The 17,796-nt window shown below is 41.9% G+C and overlaps 1 protein-coding gene across 1 annotated transcript; it reads right to left on the bottom strand.

Annotated features, from left to right (window-relative positions):
• Positions 1-13,264: 13,264 nt before the first annotated feature.
• Positions 13,265-16,124, bottom strand: prokr1b (prokineticin receptor 1b). Its single transcript, XM_030378321.1, has 2 exons — positions 15,391-16,124; positions 13,265-14,035 (listed from the first exon to the last, which is right to left on the bottom strand). The coding sequence occupies exons 1-2, from the start codon at positions 15,879-15,881 to the stop codon at positions 13,330-13,332; spliced, it is 1,197 nt and encodes a 398-aa protein (XP_030234181.1). The 5' UTR covers positions 15,882-16,124; the 3' UTR covers positions 13,265-13,329.
• Between the last annotated feature and the right edge of the window lie 1,672 nt (positions 16,125-17,796).

Raw genomic sequence — 17,796 nt, 5'->3', positions numbered from 1 at the left:
ACTTCCATAATTCGCCCATCATTTTAATAGCTATCAATTTCAATTACCATCTATCAATTTCTTTCGATTTTATCTGTATTTATTTTAGCGCTGTATAGTACTAATCAACTCTAAACTGTAAATATTTAGATTTTTTTTTTCAACTGTTACAATGTCCTCCATTTTTAGATCTGAAATTCCTGCCCCCTCCGCTACGTAGGTTCTCAAAGTTTTGACAGCTGAGGGCCAATTTAGGAACCCAAAATTTGACTGAGGGTCGGCAAATGTAACAGCGTTTTAACTTACATCTATGTCATTGCGGCCGGCAGGAATGTTTCTGCGGGCCACCATTGGCCCGCGGGCCGCACTTTGAGAACCAATGACGTCATAGAAAGATGGCGGCCGTTGAGGGTGGAAAAAGTGTCTAACGGTCCAAACTCAAGTTTTGGATCGTTTTGAGTGCGCCACCGAGATATTTCCAGTGCACAGCGTTTTGGCACACTCTCCGTTTTTGCGCAAAGTGCACTCAAAAAAGTAAGTGTAGAAGTGTCCGATTTCAGACACAGCAATGGTCTCATGCATGTCTCATTGCGCACTCTACTGGACATGGCGGAATAGCAGTTTAACTGAATTCACACTAATTAATACAGCTTCTAACAATGCTTTAACCTCTAAATTCGGTCATAATGTTAACAAAACACAATCGAAACACGTTAGCAAACATATTCTAAAAGTTAAGACCATTAATACTCATCTTCATACCTGAAAAGGGGAGAAGTAAATAATCACGCTCGACACAGTGCTCTCTCGGTCGTGCCTTCGACAAGAATGTAGCATCGTGGCCGAGAGCTTCCCCTCCGGACTGGGTAGGCATAGCTAACCAATCAATGGTACTCAAAATGGAATAACGAGTCGATCACAGATCTAATCTTTTCTGGCAGGTAAGAATCTCAAATACTTTTTAAACACATTTTTTAACTTTTTCATAACATTTTTACCTCTCTTAAAGGACACGTTTTAAAGGACTTTTTAACCATTATAGCTATGAACAATTTATGAGTAAATTCTCTTTTTAAATGCTCTTTTAACCCTTTTAATTGCTTATTGTGCTTACAATATTACAATAATAGATTTTTTATAAAATCAATAAAAATCAATCTATTACACTGACACATATTTGACTAACGAGACAGAGGTAAGACAAGGGACAGTCTGTTGCCGTGAAATGCTATGTGAACCTGGGATTCAGCATTGTGCCTTGATTCTGCGTTGTCCTACTTTTGTGCTGTCGCATAGGAATAAAATGGTATGGTATGGTAATTTTTTATTTTATGAGAGCTTATTTACCATATTACCATAAGAGCGAACAGTGTTAACCAAATTGCTACGAAGCATGTAACCGGTGTTCCTGGAAGCATAAAGTGGCCCTTAGCTACAGGGACTATCATGCAATAGACTGTCCCCGATAAATACAGAAAAACGACCACACATAGACCATACTACTACACTACAAAGCTATAAAACACGACAACAAACACAACACCACCAATCCATTTTACAACACAATGAGCCACTTTGAATGGACAGGCTTTCCTGCAATATCTTGACAGAGCAATTGATTTATTGATTGCTGTCGACATGTAAGAGCATTTCAACAAATATGACAAATGTTTATAAAATAAATTGCACACCCATTAATCCACTTAATAGCCCTATTGACATATATCTCCCTATGTTCACACAAAATGATTGCTAATTAATGAGAAAAGCGTTAAGCATTTAGTTAATCTTCATTCGACTTCCTCATTCGTCGAATGAAGATTAACTAAATGCTGTTTTCTGTTTTCTGTGCTTCTTCACAGAAAATGTGCAACATCCGTGTGTCTATCTTTCTTAGCTAACAGACCGTTCACCTGATGAGTGCTTATTGTCCTTTTGTTTTTCATTAATTATGTTTAAAAAAATAAGATTTTCCAGTTGAACATATAGTCCTTCTTATTGCATCATGGTACTTAAATTATCATTTGTAATTAAAGCTTTGTTCTACTTCGACAGGAACTCAAGGGAATTGATTAATAAGGTTATTCTGTTGGAAACACAGTTTTCCCCGAAGTAGGCCTACCAGGTGTTTTTGGTGGAAGAGGTCAAAAGGCTTAATGAGAAATCATTAAAGCATTGGCCTACCTAGGATGTTATTGAACTTCCCAGGCAAATATATATTATCCCTCGAAAAGACTGAATGATTTCCCATATGCTTAATTGTATGTCCTCCATAAGCTAACCAGTTGGCCTTGCCTCTGGTGTTGCTGTAACATGTATATTTCTCTTTACACTTGTTTATTAATTGACATTTGATATTTTCAATTCCTTAGAATCAATCTAAAAGATTCACTGTTATGGTAAATTGGAACAAACTGAGCGAGCAGATCTACTGGACTCATATCTACATGTATATCCTGGATACCACTTCTGAATCAATGCAAAACTTGTTCTACATCCCATTACCCTCTACCAACGGTTGGAATCATTTCTCCTTGGTTGTTAATTATTGAGTGTTATGACTAGAACAACTACACAGGGTAGAGTGGCTTTACCAATAAATAACAATGTGATGCCTGCCTGACTCAACCTTCTTCCCTCTTGGAACATGTAATGTAACAGCGTTTTAACTTACATCTATGTCATTGCGGCCGGCAGGAATGTTTCTGCGGGCCACCATTGGCCCGCGGGCCGCACTTTGAGAACCAATGACGTCATAGAAAGATGGCGGCCGTTGAGGGTGGAAAAAGTGTCTAACGGTCCAAACTCAAGTTTTGGATCGTTTTGAGTGCGCCACCGAGATATTTCCAGTGCACAGCGTTTTGGCACACTCTCCGTTTTTGCGCAAAGTGCACTCAAAAAGTAAGTGTAGAAGTGTCCGATTTCAGACACAGCAATGGTCTCATGCATGTCTCATTGCGCACTCTACTGGACATGGCGGAATAGCAGTTTAACTGAATTCACACTAATTAATACAGCTTCTAACAATGCTTTAACCTCTAAATTCGGTCATAATGTTAACAAAACACAATCGAAACACGTTAGAAAACATATTCTAAAAGTTAAGACCATTAATACTCATCTTCATACCTGAAAAGGGGAGAAGTAAATAATCACGCTCGACACAGTGCTCTCTCGGTCGTGCCTTCGACAAGAATGTAGCATCGTGGCCGAGAGCTTCCCCTCCCGGACTGGGTAGGCATAGCTAACCAATCAATGGTACTCAAAATGGAATAACGAGTCGATCACAGATCTAATCTTTTCTGGCAGGTAAGAATCTCAAATACTTTTTAAACACATTTTTTAACTTTTTCATAACATTTTTACCTCTCTTAAAGGACACGTTTTAAAGGACTTTTTAACCATTATAGCTATGAACAATTTATGAGTAAATTCTCTTTTAAATGCTCTTTTAACCCTTTTAATTGCTTATTGTGCTTACAATATTACAATAATAGATTTTTTATAAAATCAATAAAAATCAATCTATTACACTGACACATATTTGACTAACGAGACAGAGGTAAGACAAGGGACAGTCTGTTGCCGTGAAATGCTATGTGAACCTGGGATTCAGCATTGTGCCTTGATTCTGCGTTGTCCTACTTTTGTGCTGTCGCATAGGAATAAAATGGTATGGTATGGTAATTTTTTATTTTATGAGAGCTTATTTACCATATTACCATAAGAGCGAACAGTGTTAACCAAATTGCTACGAAGCATGTAACCGGTGTTCCTGGAAGCATAAAGTGGCCCTTAGCTACAGGGACTATCATGCAATAGACTGTCCCCGATAAATACAGAAAAACGACCACACATAGACCATACTACTACACTACAAAGCTATAAAACATGACAACAAACACAACACCACCAATCCATTTTACAACACAATGAGCCACTTTGAATGGACAGGCTTTCCTGCAATATCTTGACAGAGCAATTGATTTATTGATTGCTGTCGACATGTAAGCATTTCAACAAATATGACAAATGTTTATAAAATAAATTGCACACCCATTAATCCACTTAATAGCCCTATTGACATATATCTCCCTATGTTCACACAAAATGATTGCTAATTAATGAGAAAAGCGTTAAGCATTTAGTTAATCTTCATTCGACTTCCTCATTCGTCGAATGAAGATTAACTAAATGCTGTTTTCTGTTTTCTGTGCTTCTTCACAGAAAATGTGCAACATCCGTGTGTCTATCTTTCTTAGCTAACAGACCGTTCACCTGATGAGTGCTTATTGTCCTTTTGTTTTTCATTAATTATGTTTAAAAAAATAAGATTTTCCAGTTGAACATATAGTCCTTCTTATTGCATCATGGTACTTAAATTATCATTTGTAATTAAAGCTTTGTTCTACTTCGACAGGAACTCAAGGGAATTGATTAATAAGGTTATTCTGTTGGAAACACAGTTTTCCCCGAAGTAGGCCTACCAGGTGTTTTTGGTGGAAGAGGTCAAAAGGCTTAATGAGAAATCATTAAAGCATTGGCCTACCTAGGATGTTATTGAACTTCCCAGGCAAATATATATTATCCCTCGAAAAGACTGAATGATTTCCCATATGTTTAATTGTATGTCCTCCATAAGCTAACCAGTTGGCCTTGCCTCTGGTGTTGCTGTAACATGTATATTTCTCTTTACACTTGTTTATTAATTGACATTTGATATTTTCAATTCCTTAGAATCAATCTAAAAGATTCACTGTTATGGTAAATTGGAACAAACTGAGCGAGCAGATCTACTGGACTCATATCTACATGTATATCCTGGATACCACTTCTGAATCAATGCAAAACTTGTTCTACATCCCATTACCCTCTACCAACGGTTGGAATCATTTCTCCTTGGTTGTTAATTATTGAGTGTTATGACTAGAACAACTACACAGGGTAGAGTGGCTTTACCAATAAATAACAATGTGATGCCTGCCTGACTCAACCTTCTTCCCTCTTGGAAAATAAAATATTTATTTTATTTTCAAATGCCGTATTACTGAGTCAAATTATAGCTTGTCACTTCCGCAGAAAAATATTAGAAAAACATACGCTCATTACAGTGAGAGTATTTGTATTTTCCTACCCAAAGTGAACATTTTATGTGTTTCACATGTTGAAAAAATAAGTTAACAAGATACCGTTGGAGAGATGGTATTGTTCCCAGGATTTGTTTCGTGATCCATTCAGCTAAAATTTAAATGGTAAAGCGATATCAAAGCAATATAAACAACCTAAGGAGTCAGGAGGTAAGGGAAACACTAGATTGATTCAAGGCATTTGAGTACAATATATGCTGTGCTATACTATAAAGTATAAAGTATCCATCCTGTATATGGTATATCTGAGGGTTTTGTTCGATCATAACAATTAGAGACTGTTGAATTTTCATAGTGATTTGTTTTTCATACTGATTTGTTTTTAATACTGCATTCTGATATTATATGCATATCATTTATTAGGCCTATACCAGTTTAAAACACATGAATAACATTAGCATTTTCACTCATGAAAAACCTTCAATCCACAAAGATCTCCTTTCACCTCCAGATTCCTATATTTCTATCTTTTCAAGGCAAACAAGCAGTTCCTGGTCGAAATGGCTAAAATAAAGAGATGTCGAGTCTAAATTAGCATGAAATCCTCGCCATTATTCATGAGCAGTGACCAATTATTCGGCCAGCAGCGCACACACGCACAAAACAAACAAAAACTGGCACACAGACACAATTTCATACCCACAAACACACAGGCTCAAACACACAGCTCTTGGCCATGTGAGAGTGGATTGGTCCTGTTTACATCAGGGCTTCTCCCATCGCCAGGGATCATGCTGTTGTTTTTATGTTTGCTTAGTTTTACTCAGAGCTCTGGAGTTGATTTTTGGGATGACATGGGGGGCCCAGTGGAAATGGATTAGACTTTTATTCAATAACTTGCGGGCTGAGTCCATTCCAAAACACAGCAGCCTTTCTCCTATAACCTGGTGTGCCATTAGGATATGAACTGTTCAGTAACCTAGAAAGAACAGGTCCATTATTTACATTTAGGGTATTTAGCAGGCGTTTTTATCCAAAGCGACTTACAATAAGTACATTTTTCAGAAGAAAGAGAAACAACAATTTATCGCCGTCTGTAAATTACGTACATGTACTGTACATGTAGGTGAACCCATTCCCCGTATGCAACACAATGCAAACAAGTGCAATTTTTATGTACAAACATACAGTACAATCAGTGTGTACGTGTCAGGACATACAAACATATAATAAGTGCATAAGAGGGTTGATTTTAGGAGAGTAAAGCCTCCAGCCGAGGTAGTGTAGAAGAGTGCTCGAGCTGGGGTGTGCACTGTGCAGTCTGACTAAAGCTTGGAAGTAGGTAGGGGGCACTTCCGTTGACCACCTTGAAGGCATCCATTGTCTTGAATCTGATACATGCTACTACAGGGAGATATAGGGAAAACAGAAGGGGTCCCAGTAATGAGCCTTGAGGGACACCGATGTCAACAGCACAGGGTTTGGACAAAGAGCCATTCCATGTGAGTTGAGGATGTGAACCAGTGGCCTGTACTACGAACCTCGATTTGTGGCTTAGCGAGGTATGTTGCGCTCAAAGCCTGGGTTAGCTGTGACACAAAAGTCTATCTCTTTAGCGTCGCTGTATCACCTTGGTGACTTATGCTCTCAACTAAAATGGTCGGGAGAAGGTTTTCAGCTAAGTTTATCGGGATAGATCGGCGTGCGCAGCTTCCTAGCCCCTCCTTCGACAATGGCGTCACCATTTGTGGGTGTTCCCGAGCCCGTTTCGTACATGGGTCTCTCCGACAGAGGCTCTTTCGAAACCGATCCCTAAGTATTGCCTGAGAATATTCTTTATGAGAGACACAGGTTCTCATCAGAGGGTATTCGCTATTTGATTGTCCTTGTTGGACCTTATGTAGACAATGCTTTCCGTTGCGCATTGTGTCTCCATGAGAGAGTGGTAGAGTGGAGAAAGCGTGTCAGTCTTGAATTTCTGCGTGCGGGGTTCGTCTCCCAAGTGACGTGCATTTATGTGAAGCTTAAAATGTCCCAATTCTCATGCATATGAAATACTTTTTCACTGAAGGTTATGTAAGGGATAATGTATAGAACGCCGGTCATTATCAAGAAAATAAGCCCCGACAGGGCGAACAGGACACAGACGCGCAGCGGAGGTGTCTTGCTTCGCCATGAAGGGGCTTATTTTTCGATAATGACCGGCGAAGTTCCATACATTATCCCGCTTATTACACGGCTACTTCCCAAAACGAAACAATTTATTTACATTGTATTTGTTACCAGCATTCATAGTGTTGATCAGCAGAGAAATAGTCCGCCCAAGACGTTGACGTCGTCGCTTAGCAACCGACAGCGCTTGGGTTGATACATATCCCACTTATTACATTGACAAGTTACCGGACTACGTGCAGAGTGATACCAAAAAGTCCTTTTGTTTACCTTGACAGCGGTCATTATTCATCCGTTGGCAATGAATTATCCAAAAATAATTGACCGCCGGAAGTTGTGAAGTGCCCATGCAAGTGAACGGAACGTTGAAAAGACCTGTGTAATAAGGAATTATATTTTTATGCTTATTTCAACTTGAAGCCATATTCTCAAGGCCGTGCTGGCACCACATCTATGGGGGTAAAAGGCATGGTGCTAGACCTGCGAGATTTGAACCCCGGTCGCTGGCATTCGGGTCTTATACTAATCCACTGCGCCATCGCGCTACCTTTCAGTGGATGAAAACATATGCAATACATTTCTTACATAGGGTGTATTTAAAGGGAATTCCCTAAATTATAGAATAAGGCAGGTTGGACGTTGCTTATGCATTTTGAAATCATCACTCTATTGGGATTAATGGTAAACAATTCTGCATTTGGCATAGTTATTTTATAAACAATATGCAGAATCTTTTCACTTATACAAATTTACACTATCGGCTGTTTTTTGCCTGCACGCCTCCCTAGCCTTATTATAACTGTTTTGCCCCTAGTTGTTATTTGATTTTTGAACGCCTCATAGGAGTTCATTATGACTATATGTTCCTCTTGAGTGAAATAGACTGCTCTTGATCTATCCAGTTTGTAAAGGTGAGTAAAATGACGAGATAAACGCCCCTTTCACGTGAACGTGCATTGAACCTAAAGTTGAAAACCTGGCGCGACTAATCAAATCCTAAGTGAGCGTCGTAGTACCATTTAACTCTGATCGCGAGTTGAGTCTCTGTCGATCCAGGCTTACCCAAGAAAGCCTGGGTATGTTCAGCGAGGTTTGTAGTATACCCCACAGGACAGCGTAGAGTTAGCAAGGCGGAGCTCAGCGAGAGTGGTGAGGTTCATCTAGTGGTTCACGATGTTGAATGCCGTGGAAAGGTTGAGGAGAATAAGAACCGATGAGAGGCATGAGGCTCCGGCGACATGGAGCGACTCTGTCCCTGTGAGGAGGGCCGCCTCAATGTGCAATCTTGAAGCCTGACTGATGGGGTTCATGCCGGTTGCTTTGTCAGAGAAAGGACGACAGTTGGTTAGAGATTGCATGTTCCAGAGTTTTAGAAAGGAATGAACGAAGAGATAGCGGTCTGTAGTTCCGGATGTCAACAGCGTCAAGGTTCACTTTCTAAAGGAGCTGTTGGGGTTCGATAGCTGCTGGACCCAAGAGCAGAACACTGAGACAGGACTGGAGTTGCAGAGTTGCAGGGTTCATTGGGAGCCGACCAGGGGTGAGGCATGGGGCAGGTAGGAGAGTTGGGAGCTTCAGGCTGGAGTGAGTGAAGCAGGCAGGCTGGAGGTGTTGATCCATACTGAAGTTCAAAGAATGATCTGGTGAGGACTGCAGGGAAATTGGGTGTATTTGAAGGGGAGCTGAGGAGCTGATGCAGGCCAGGTGTGAACAGTTGAGGTGTTTCAGGCACAGCACAGAGACAGACAGGGGGTGTGGCAGACACAGGGGGAGACATAAAGCAAACAGCTGTGGCTATGGCAGGAGCGGCATGATTCTATGATTCTCTTTAAGGACTCTGGAACAAGGCCTGACATGAGGGAGGCGTTGAAGAGGGTGGTGTTGAATGGCAGGTGTTTTTAGATTGATTCAAGGCCGGGTACAATATATGTGCTGTGAACCAGATGTACATCTTAAAAAGTATTCATCTGTATCTGTATGGTTTATCTGTGTTTTTTTTCTATCATAACAAGAGACTACTGAAGTGTCGTACTGATTAATTATTCTGAGTTTATATGAATATCTTTAATGTTTAATAGGCCTATACCTATTTAAAACACATAAATTACATTGGCCTTTTCACTCAGGAAAACACCTACAATCAGCAGAGATCTCCTTCCATCTCCAAATTTCTAGATTTCCATCCTGACAAGGCAGCAAGAACCAGCAGTTCCTGGGAGAAAGGGTTGAAAGAAAGTGTTAAATCACAGATTGATTTGATTGCTCCAAAGTCGGGCCTAAATGAGCCTGACATCCTCCCCATTATTCATGACCAGCGATCGATTCTTTGCAAACAAACACACACACACACACAAGCACACACACACAATTTCGCACCCCAAAATACACAGCAGACACACAGGCTAAAACACACAGCTCTGGGCCACTTGAGAGTGAGCGGGTGAGGATTTGTCACAAGGTTGACCTTAACATCCCTGTTGTTGCCTACCGTGTCTATGTCCTCAGAGCTGCTCTGCCTGGAGATATAATTACCCAGGTGTTGATCTGTGGCACTGAGCACCAGGTCAGCTTCTCAGAGTTCGTGTTTACAGCAGGGCATCTCCCATAACCGGGGATGATGCTTTCGTGTTTATGTTTGCTTAGTTTTATTCAGAGCTCGGGAGTTGGTATGGATTTTTGGGATAACTTGGGGGGCCAAGGTGAAAGGTAAAGACATATGTTATGTAGACTTTTATTAAATAACTTGAGGGCTGAGTCCATTCCATATACATGTACAGCAGAACTTCTCCTCTGGGTTGCCATTAGGATATGACCCGCCCAATTACCCAGAAAGAACAGGTCCATTATGTGATTGTAGCTTTACAAATCCTGGCATTGTATACATCATGTTTTCTGTACACTTTAGTGCTTTGCTGTATTTTCGTGACAAAGTATATTATTAATTTATTGTCACAATGAATTCCTAAATATCCATCAACCGCATAGGGGATAATCTATTCAATTAGCTGGTGCATTCATAACACACACACACACACACACACACACACACACACACACACACACACACACACACACACACACACACACACACACACACACACACACACACACACACACACACACAAAGTGAAATAATGGGATACAGAGGAAGAGAGAAAGGAGGGAAAGAGATGTTAGATGTTAAGAGCGATATAGAGGGAAGGAGGCAGGCATAAAGAGGGCTGGGAGAGAGGTTGGCAGGTTTCAGGCGAGAGTAGAAATCCCTATCTATCACAATTTTCCATTATTAAAGGTCCCCTGGCAGGAAAATCTTACTTTATGAGGTTTTCTAAATTAATAAGTGTTCCCTTGGCCTGCCTATCGTCCCCCAGTGGCTACAACTTGCGTTTGGTGTAAAACGAAAACTAGGTATCCTGCTCGCCTTTGTAAAAATTGAAGCTCAGGCGCGCTGATTTGGTATGTGGTTATGTCCCCTTTCTCTGCCTTGCCCGCCCACAGAATTTGGCCTGCCAATGAGACAATGAGCTACGACCGTGTGAGCGCCACGTGTGTGTGTGTGTGTGTGTGTGTGTGTGTGTGTGTGTGTGTGTGTGTGTGTGTGTGATTACATACACTGTAACACAAGTGTTGTACACTTCTTTGTTATTTGGATAACCGTTCTGCTGTTGGTGTTATGGTGCATAACACATCGGTTCATTGACGTCTCTGGTATTTCCACGACAAGACTGTAGTTGGGGTTATCTCAGCCATGGTTGAGTAGGAAGCGGGCAGCAGGCAGCCTCGTAGTGGCTGTACTTCTGCACCACGGCTGAATTTCGGGAACGTCTTCAAGTACTGTGTTAGGGGCCCACTAATATCTATATTAAAGCATCCATGAAGTAGCATGCCATTGGACCTTTAACATTCATAAAGACTGTTGTTCAATTGTGGGAGCATGGCTTTAGCTGTGTGCTACTGGTTCATTTCACATGGGGCTTCCCATGCTAAGAAAATATATACTGACTGTATGGTCAGATTGTAGGACTGTAAGAACAACCTTTCCATTAAATGGCATACATTATCATTATTTGTATCAATACTACAACTATTACAATTAAATAAGGACTTAACTACTATTATTGCAAAAAAATAATTTTAAGAGGAAATAGAAAAAAGGAAAGACAAAGCTACAAAGAAAATATCTGATTTCTAGAAGAACCTGTTGGACCATTTTATTATATTGTCTTGGATCAATGAATACAATCGGCCACAGATCCCTCTGCTTGTAACAATAACAAATACAAGAAAGATACTACATAAAATGTGCATTGTGAATAGTAGCCTAAAAGGCACGAGCGCTCACAAACGTCTCCAAATACCATTGATTAATTAAACAATATTGTGAAATCAACAGTTACTATCAGGCAATATAGTTAACCCTTCAACTCTCAACTCCGGGTTCCAAGGGTCATTACATCATAATGACCACCACCAGCACCACAGCCAAGAGATGAATAGCATTTCATTGTGCCCCGAGCTAGGCGATAATTCTACCGTAGTGTCATGAAACAGTCTGATGCGCCGAAGCCGCCATGAGACGGACGAGGGATGAGGTCAGTGCCCACTTCACAGTGTGTTCTAAATCAAAGCTCCCTTCTCTTTCTTTGCTGCCTTGTTCTATGTGATACCATCGCTCCGTATCTTCAATGCTGCGGTGTGTTTGGTACACTGTTGAAACTGTCTAAACAGAGATAACTGTAAAGCCAGATGTTTTATGTGAGATATGGAGTGATAGTACCATAGAAATAGGAACGCGATGGGTTACGCACTCATTTATTACACACAGAATTTCTCCACAATTGAATAAACATGCGTTTAATAGTGGGGCTGGTTTAAAGTACATAACATACAAACAGCAAAATACTAATTTGATAAATAGAATATTCTGTTTTTATTTGTAATTACCACAAACACATACAGAAATATCCACCGGAAAACTATATGACTAGTGTCGTTAATATACATTCATCCAATCTACCCTGGTTTGATGTTGTATTATATTCACGTAACTTAGTAGTACTCATGTTCCTTGAGTCAAATTAATTATCTAAATAAAGTAAAAACATTAGTTTGTACATGTCTTGGTGTGTCGGATACAATCAAGATATAGTTGTTCATTTTGTATTATCCTGCCATCTCTCAGTAACGTTGTCTTGAGTTGCTTTACCATCACTTTACACAGAAATATCTCCCCAAGGAGTAGCATACCATATCACTTCTTATCAAAAGACTGTGGTCAATCATAAAAATACACTCAAGGTGGTGTCATCACAGGTTTGTTGACGGTGTATATGGCTTTTATTGTCAGTTTTACTGGCAAGTATGCAGTAAAGACGAAACTGGCAATATCATCAAATTATTTCAAATGATTATCAAATGATTTACATATGCCAATATCGTATTTGATGTTGCCAGTGGGAATCTCGTCAAGTGGAGAAAATCCCTTGAGTTTGGTTTTGGACGAGAGGATGTGGATCTTATGGAATGTACTTTAGTGTTGGTGGAATAATACACTACATCAAAGTGTTATCATAACCTGTAAACATACAACTGCAACTGCATCATCTGCCATCAAAAAAGGTAATTAGTTAGACAGAATGTATTTCATCAAAGCCTTTCAAACATACCCTACTACTTACAAGGTTTACTGAACTGCATGAAGCAAAATAAAAATTTATTCTTCACAGCTCTTTGAAAATACAACTCTTAATGCCATCACATTTACAAACTTCATATAGAACATTCAAAGATTGCTCAACAATAACTTACAATCATATGTGCATCACAAATTCGGTTGTGGTCGTATTCAACACAATGTCCATGGAATGAGTGTTTTATACAGACGGATCGACCTTTCTCACCCTGCCTTAAGCACCTTCTGCGACACAGTTTAATGGCCATACAAAACGTCGGTCTCGATGTCATTAGCGCTATCCCCGGTGCAATATGTTTCGTAACAGCCACCCTTGTGACTGCCCACCATTGCATCAAAAAAAGCTCTCCCCCCAACCCCTTTCCCCGTTCTCTCTCCCGCCCTCCTTGTCCTTTCATCCTACTTAAGCCGGATGCACTCTTCCTCCTCTGTGACAGGCATGGAGCAAGTCCGGAGATCGGTTTCTTCCGCGGCCTTGCTGGGCGCGTAGGTGGACCTCCAGCGCAGCAGCACGATCTTCTTCAGGTACTTGACCGTGTTGTTCTTGACGCTGACAAAGCAGAAGGTGTTGATCATGCTGTTGCTCATGGCGATGCACTCGATGACGTAGAAGGCCACCAGCGAGTGGCGCTGGCGCGTGATGACCGTGGGGTGGAAGTCCCGCAGGATGGTGTAGGCGTAGTACGGCGCCCAGCACAGGACGTACGCCGCGAGGATCCCGATCAGCACCATGACCGTCTTGCGGCGGCACCGCAGCCGCTTCTTGATCTGCTCCGTCTGGAAGCCCGGCACGCTCTTGAACCACAGCTCGCGGGAGATGCGCACGTAGCACATCACCATGACCATCACCGGCACTGCGAACTCGACGGCGAAGATGAAGAGGAAGTAGGTGCGGTAGTAGGCCTGCTGGTCCACCGGCCAGATCTGGGCGCAGAACACCTTGTGGGTGGCGCGGCTGCCGCCGCTGCTGTGCGGGTACAGGGTCTGTGAGTAGTAGGCCGAGGGGATGGAGATGATGACGGGGACGATCCAGACCCCCAGGGTCAGGCAGTAGGCCGTCTGGTGCTTCATGCGAGGACGCAGAGGGTGGACAATAGCCATGTACCTGAGAAAGAGGAGATGAGAAGAGGTTCTATTAATCCCCATAGAAATTTGTATTCCGCTGTCAAAGCAGCAATAGAAATAAAGAAAAGAAGAAGAAAGGTGGTCATTCTTCAATAACTTACCCAAGCTATGTCCCAAAGGGGTTTGAGCTTCAGGGGTATATTCTACTTAATAATGCTGGTAGACATATTGGAAGTGGGGAGCTGCGTCATAAATCCATAACTTAATTGATGGATAGATGGACAGATGAATGGATGAATGGATTCAACAGATAAATAGATACATTTGGTTGAATCGATGGGTTAATAATGGATGGATGGACTTGATTGTGGATGAAATATTTGCATGTGTTATGTGTGTGCATTAACATGCACACACTTTCTTATTTTCGTTTAATAGAATTTGTCATTGCCATATTACAAATGTGTCAACTAACTTCAAAGGGCATTGCATAATTAGTTGGTTTTCATCAGCTTAACTAGGAGAGTATCTAGCAACCATCGATGATTTTTTAATCCTGGGAGTGAGTTAACGCTGCACTCCCTGATATAAAGGGAATAAAAAAAAACGGAGAACACAATGACAGTAATATCAGAGGCGATGCATTTGAAGAATAAAAATAACGTGAACATGAGGTGGTTAGGTTTTCTTTACAGAGCCACACAAATCACAACCCCCATCTGGTCCTGCCATTAAATCGTTGACGGCCCTGGCCAAAGCTCCACTCAGTCATAACTCGACAGAAAAGCAATACTAACAGATGGACAAGGAGATGAGGACGCCTTGTCTCGGTGACTCAGCGACCCGTTTCAAAAGGTGCACGTCTGGGTATTTTTACGTGCACACTGTGATCATGTGTGACCGCAGCCTCTGCCCGCCAGTGTGTTGCGGGGGAATCAAAGTAGCAGCCCTCTTCCAACATAATGAAAGGAAAACGAACATTAAGGGAATTGATAAGACAGATGTCGGTCCTTCCCTCTCTTTAAAGCTAATCTCAAGAACTTTCTGTTCCAAAAATACTTCTCTTCCACCACTGCATAAACCCTCTGTATGTATTATTAATTTCTTATTTTTATTTGTGATGTTGAACTTCTTGTTGTGCTTTCTTGCTCTGTGTGTGCTCATGAATCTGTAAAGCGACCTTGAATGTGAGAAAGGCGCTATATAAAATAAACATATTAACATCATTAATATTATGACCGCAACAGCCAGGATAGAGGTCATAGGGTTGTTAAGGAATGGATAGTTGTTCAAGTAATGACAGAAGGATACATTGTATAACCTTGTCTTTGGCCTCACAGGGACAAAACACCCTGGCTCCCCTAACACAAAGCTCGAACCCTGGCAATGACCTACCTGTCAACGGCGATGGCGAGCAGCGCGTTGGTGGACACGTACAGCGACACTGTCCTCAGGTAGTTGACGGAGGCGCACAGCACGGGTCCGTGGCTCCAGGACAGCTGCTTCATCACGTAGTAGTCAAGGAGGAAGGGGCAGCACACCACCGCCACGATGAAGTCCGACACGGCCAGGTTGGCGATGAGCAGGTTGGTGAGATTGCGAAGCTTCTTGTAGCGCACCAGGGACGCGATGAAGAGGAAGTTCCCAAGGCCGCAAACCGCCATGATGCACACCAGCACCAGACCGATGAGGATGGTGGCCACGAAGAAGGCCTGGCCCTGCGTGGTGTCGGGGATCTCGTCGGGGGGAACTCCGTAGTCCGTGTCGTAGCTGGTGTCCAGTATGTGGTCGAACTCCCCGGCAGGGAGGAGGGGGTGGTGGCCTCCGTCCAGACCACCCGTCTCGTTGAAGACAGCCGTCGACAGGCTCGCATTGGAGTCTCCCATGGCTTGGCCACGCACACACGCAAGCAAACAATCAGACACGCGCGAGCAAGGACTTCTCGGTAAATTTCTGACAAGTGAGGCTCGGATCAATGATGCTGCAGTGTAAACAACTCCCACATTCGGTGGCAGCAGGTTGGGTCTTCTCTGCTCGAATGACAATTAGGTTGGACTGAGATGGTGCAGACACTTTGGAGAGACTTTGGAATTTCTCACTGTTACGCAAAGATCGAGAGAGGAAGTGGCGCGTCTGTACCTGAAACAGAATAAATCAACATTTCAGAACTACATACAAATTGTAATGCTCAATCATACTCATATGTCATACTCATACATACTTGTTTGTCGAGGACACGTGTGTGTGTGTGTGTGTGCGTGTGCGTGTGCGTGCGTACGCACTGGGCGTCTGCGTGTGTGTTTGTCTTTGTGTGTGTCTGTGTGTCTGGGTGTGATTCACAATGAGTCAGACAGACTTATAAAAAGGGACAAGGTGAAGGGGACATTGAGGGAAACACATGACCCACGATATTGTGTGAGCTAGAGACTGAATCACAAGGAGGGAGAGAGAGAGGGCGAGAGAGTGAGTGATATGAACAAGCATGATAAAGTGAATCGATAGCTTTCACTACAAGAAGAAACTCGCCAAGAAAACGGAATGGTTCCTTTCCACAGCTTTGCCTTCAAAAATATAAGTTAATTGGGTTTAACCAGACTGTAAAGGGTATAACCACCAGGAATATAGGTTCAGGGCAGTCCACAAATATAATGTAGAATATATGCTATAATTAAAAGTTCGTCATCATAAAAACATAGGTAAAACAGGTGGTGATCTGAGCTCTTTTTTTTTAGCCATAGAACAATGATTAGCCTAGAATCAAGTGGAGATTTAGAGCTAAACAAACGACACAAATGATGGCCTCTTATAATGAATGCTTTTATTTTTTTATTATAAATATGAAAAAAATGACTTGGATGCGTTGTAAAAAAAAAAACGAACGACTAACCAATTTGATGGGCGCTCAACAATAATGTACTCATCATCGACTTTATTGAGACGGAGAACAAAATATTTCGATAGTACGCCCATAGGGCTAACACAGGCATTGATACAACTAGTCTGCATGAATGCACGATTTTGCGTGTAGGCAGCATTATAAAAAGGCAATTCCAGTTTACAATCTGAGAGCAGATCGGGACCTATTACAAAGAATATGTCCGAGTTCAACAACTTCTGAAAATATCAAGAGTTTAGAAAGAGGAAGGCTATTTGGCAGCATCGGCAAAAATGTTACATATTTTGCCATATATCATAGGCCTAATGCCGAGTGTCTTACCTGGTTGTAATCCACTAGATATGACACAATATCCAGCTCTGTAGAATAATAAAGAGCAGAAGAGATGCATGTGTTTCCCCGTCCTGTGAGCAGCCAGACGCTCTCTGGAGAACCACTGAAGGACAAATAAAAGTTGCGTCGATTCTCTCCCTTGTAAATGTATGACGCCGCAGATCCACCTGCATTACTTATCAAGCTACAGCTCCTCCTTGCTTGTGTTTCCAGCGGGATGCTGTTGCTTCCCTGAGTGAGACATTTGCATATCTCTACCCGTATCTTATTCATTCGGAGGATGGCCACCCACCCACATGGTCATGTTAGTGTGTTCGGGGGGGGGGCGTTCATTTGACCCCCACCGTACATTAGCCATTTCTTATAAGTTGTCTCATTATCCAGCGTCTCAGCCTAATGCTGGAGCCAGGATTCCGATTTAACTTTGGCTGCTATAGGGACCAATCTTCAGATACCTTGCAATCAGTTGATTAAAGCCTCGTCCGATACTGTCCAATCCAATATGTAAAAAACCGGTAGGTGGCGATGGCTGCTGAGCCGATCAATGTTACGTTGTTTGTGTAACTAAAAAG

This window comes from Gadus morhua, chromosome 15 (assembly GCF_902167405.1).
Source record: "Gadus morhua chromosome 15, gadMor3.0, whole genome shotgun sequence".
Classification (NCBI taxonomy): domain Eukaryota; kingdom Metazoa; phylum Chordata; class Actinopteri; order Gadiformes; family Gadidae; genus Gadus; species Gadus morhua.
This window is presented reverse-complemented; position numbering and strand designations above follow the sequence as displayed.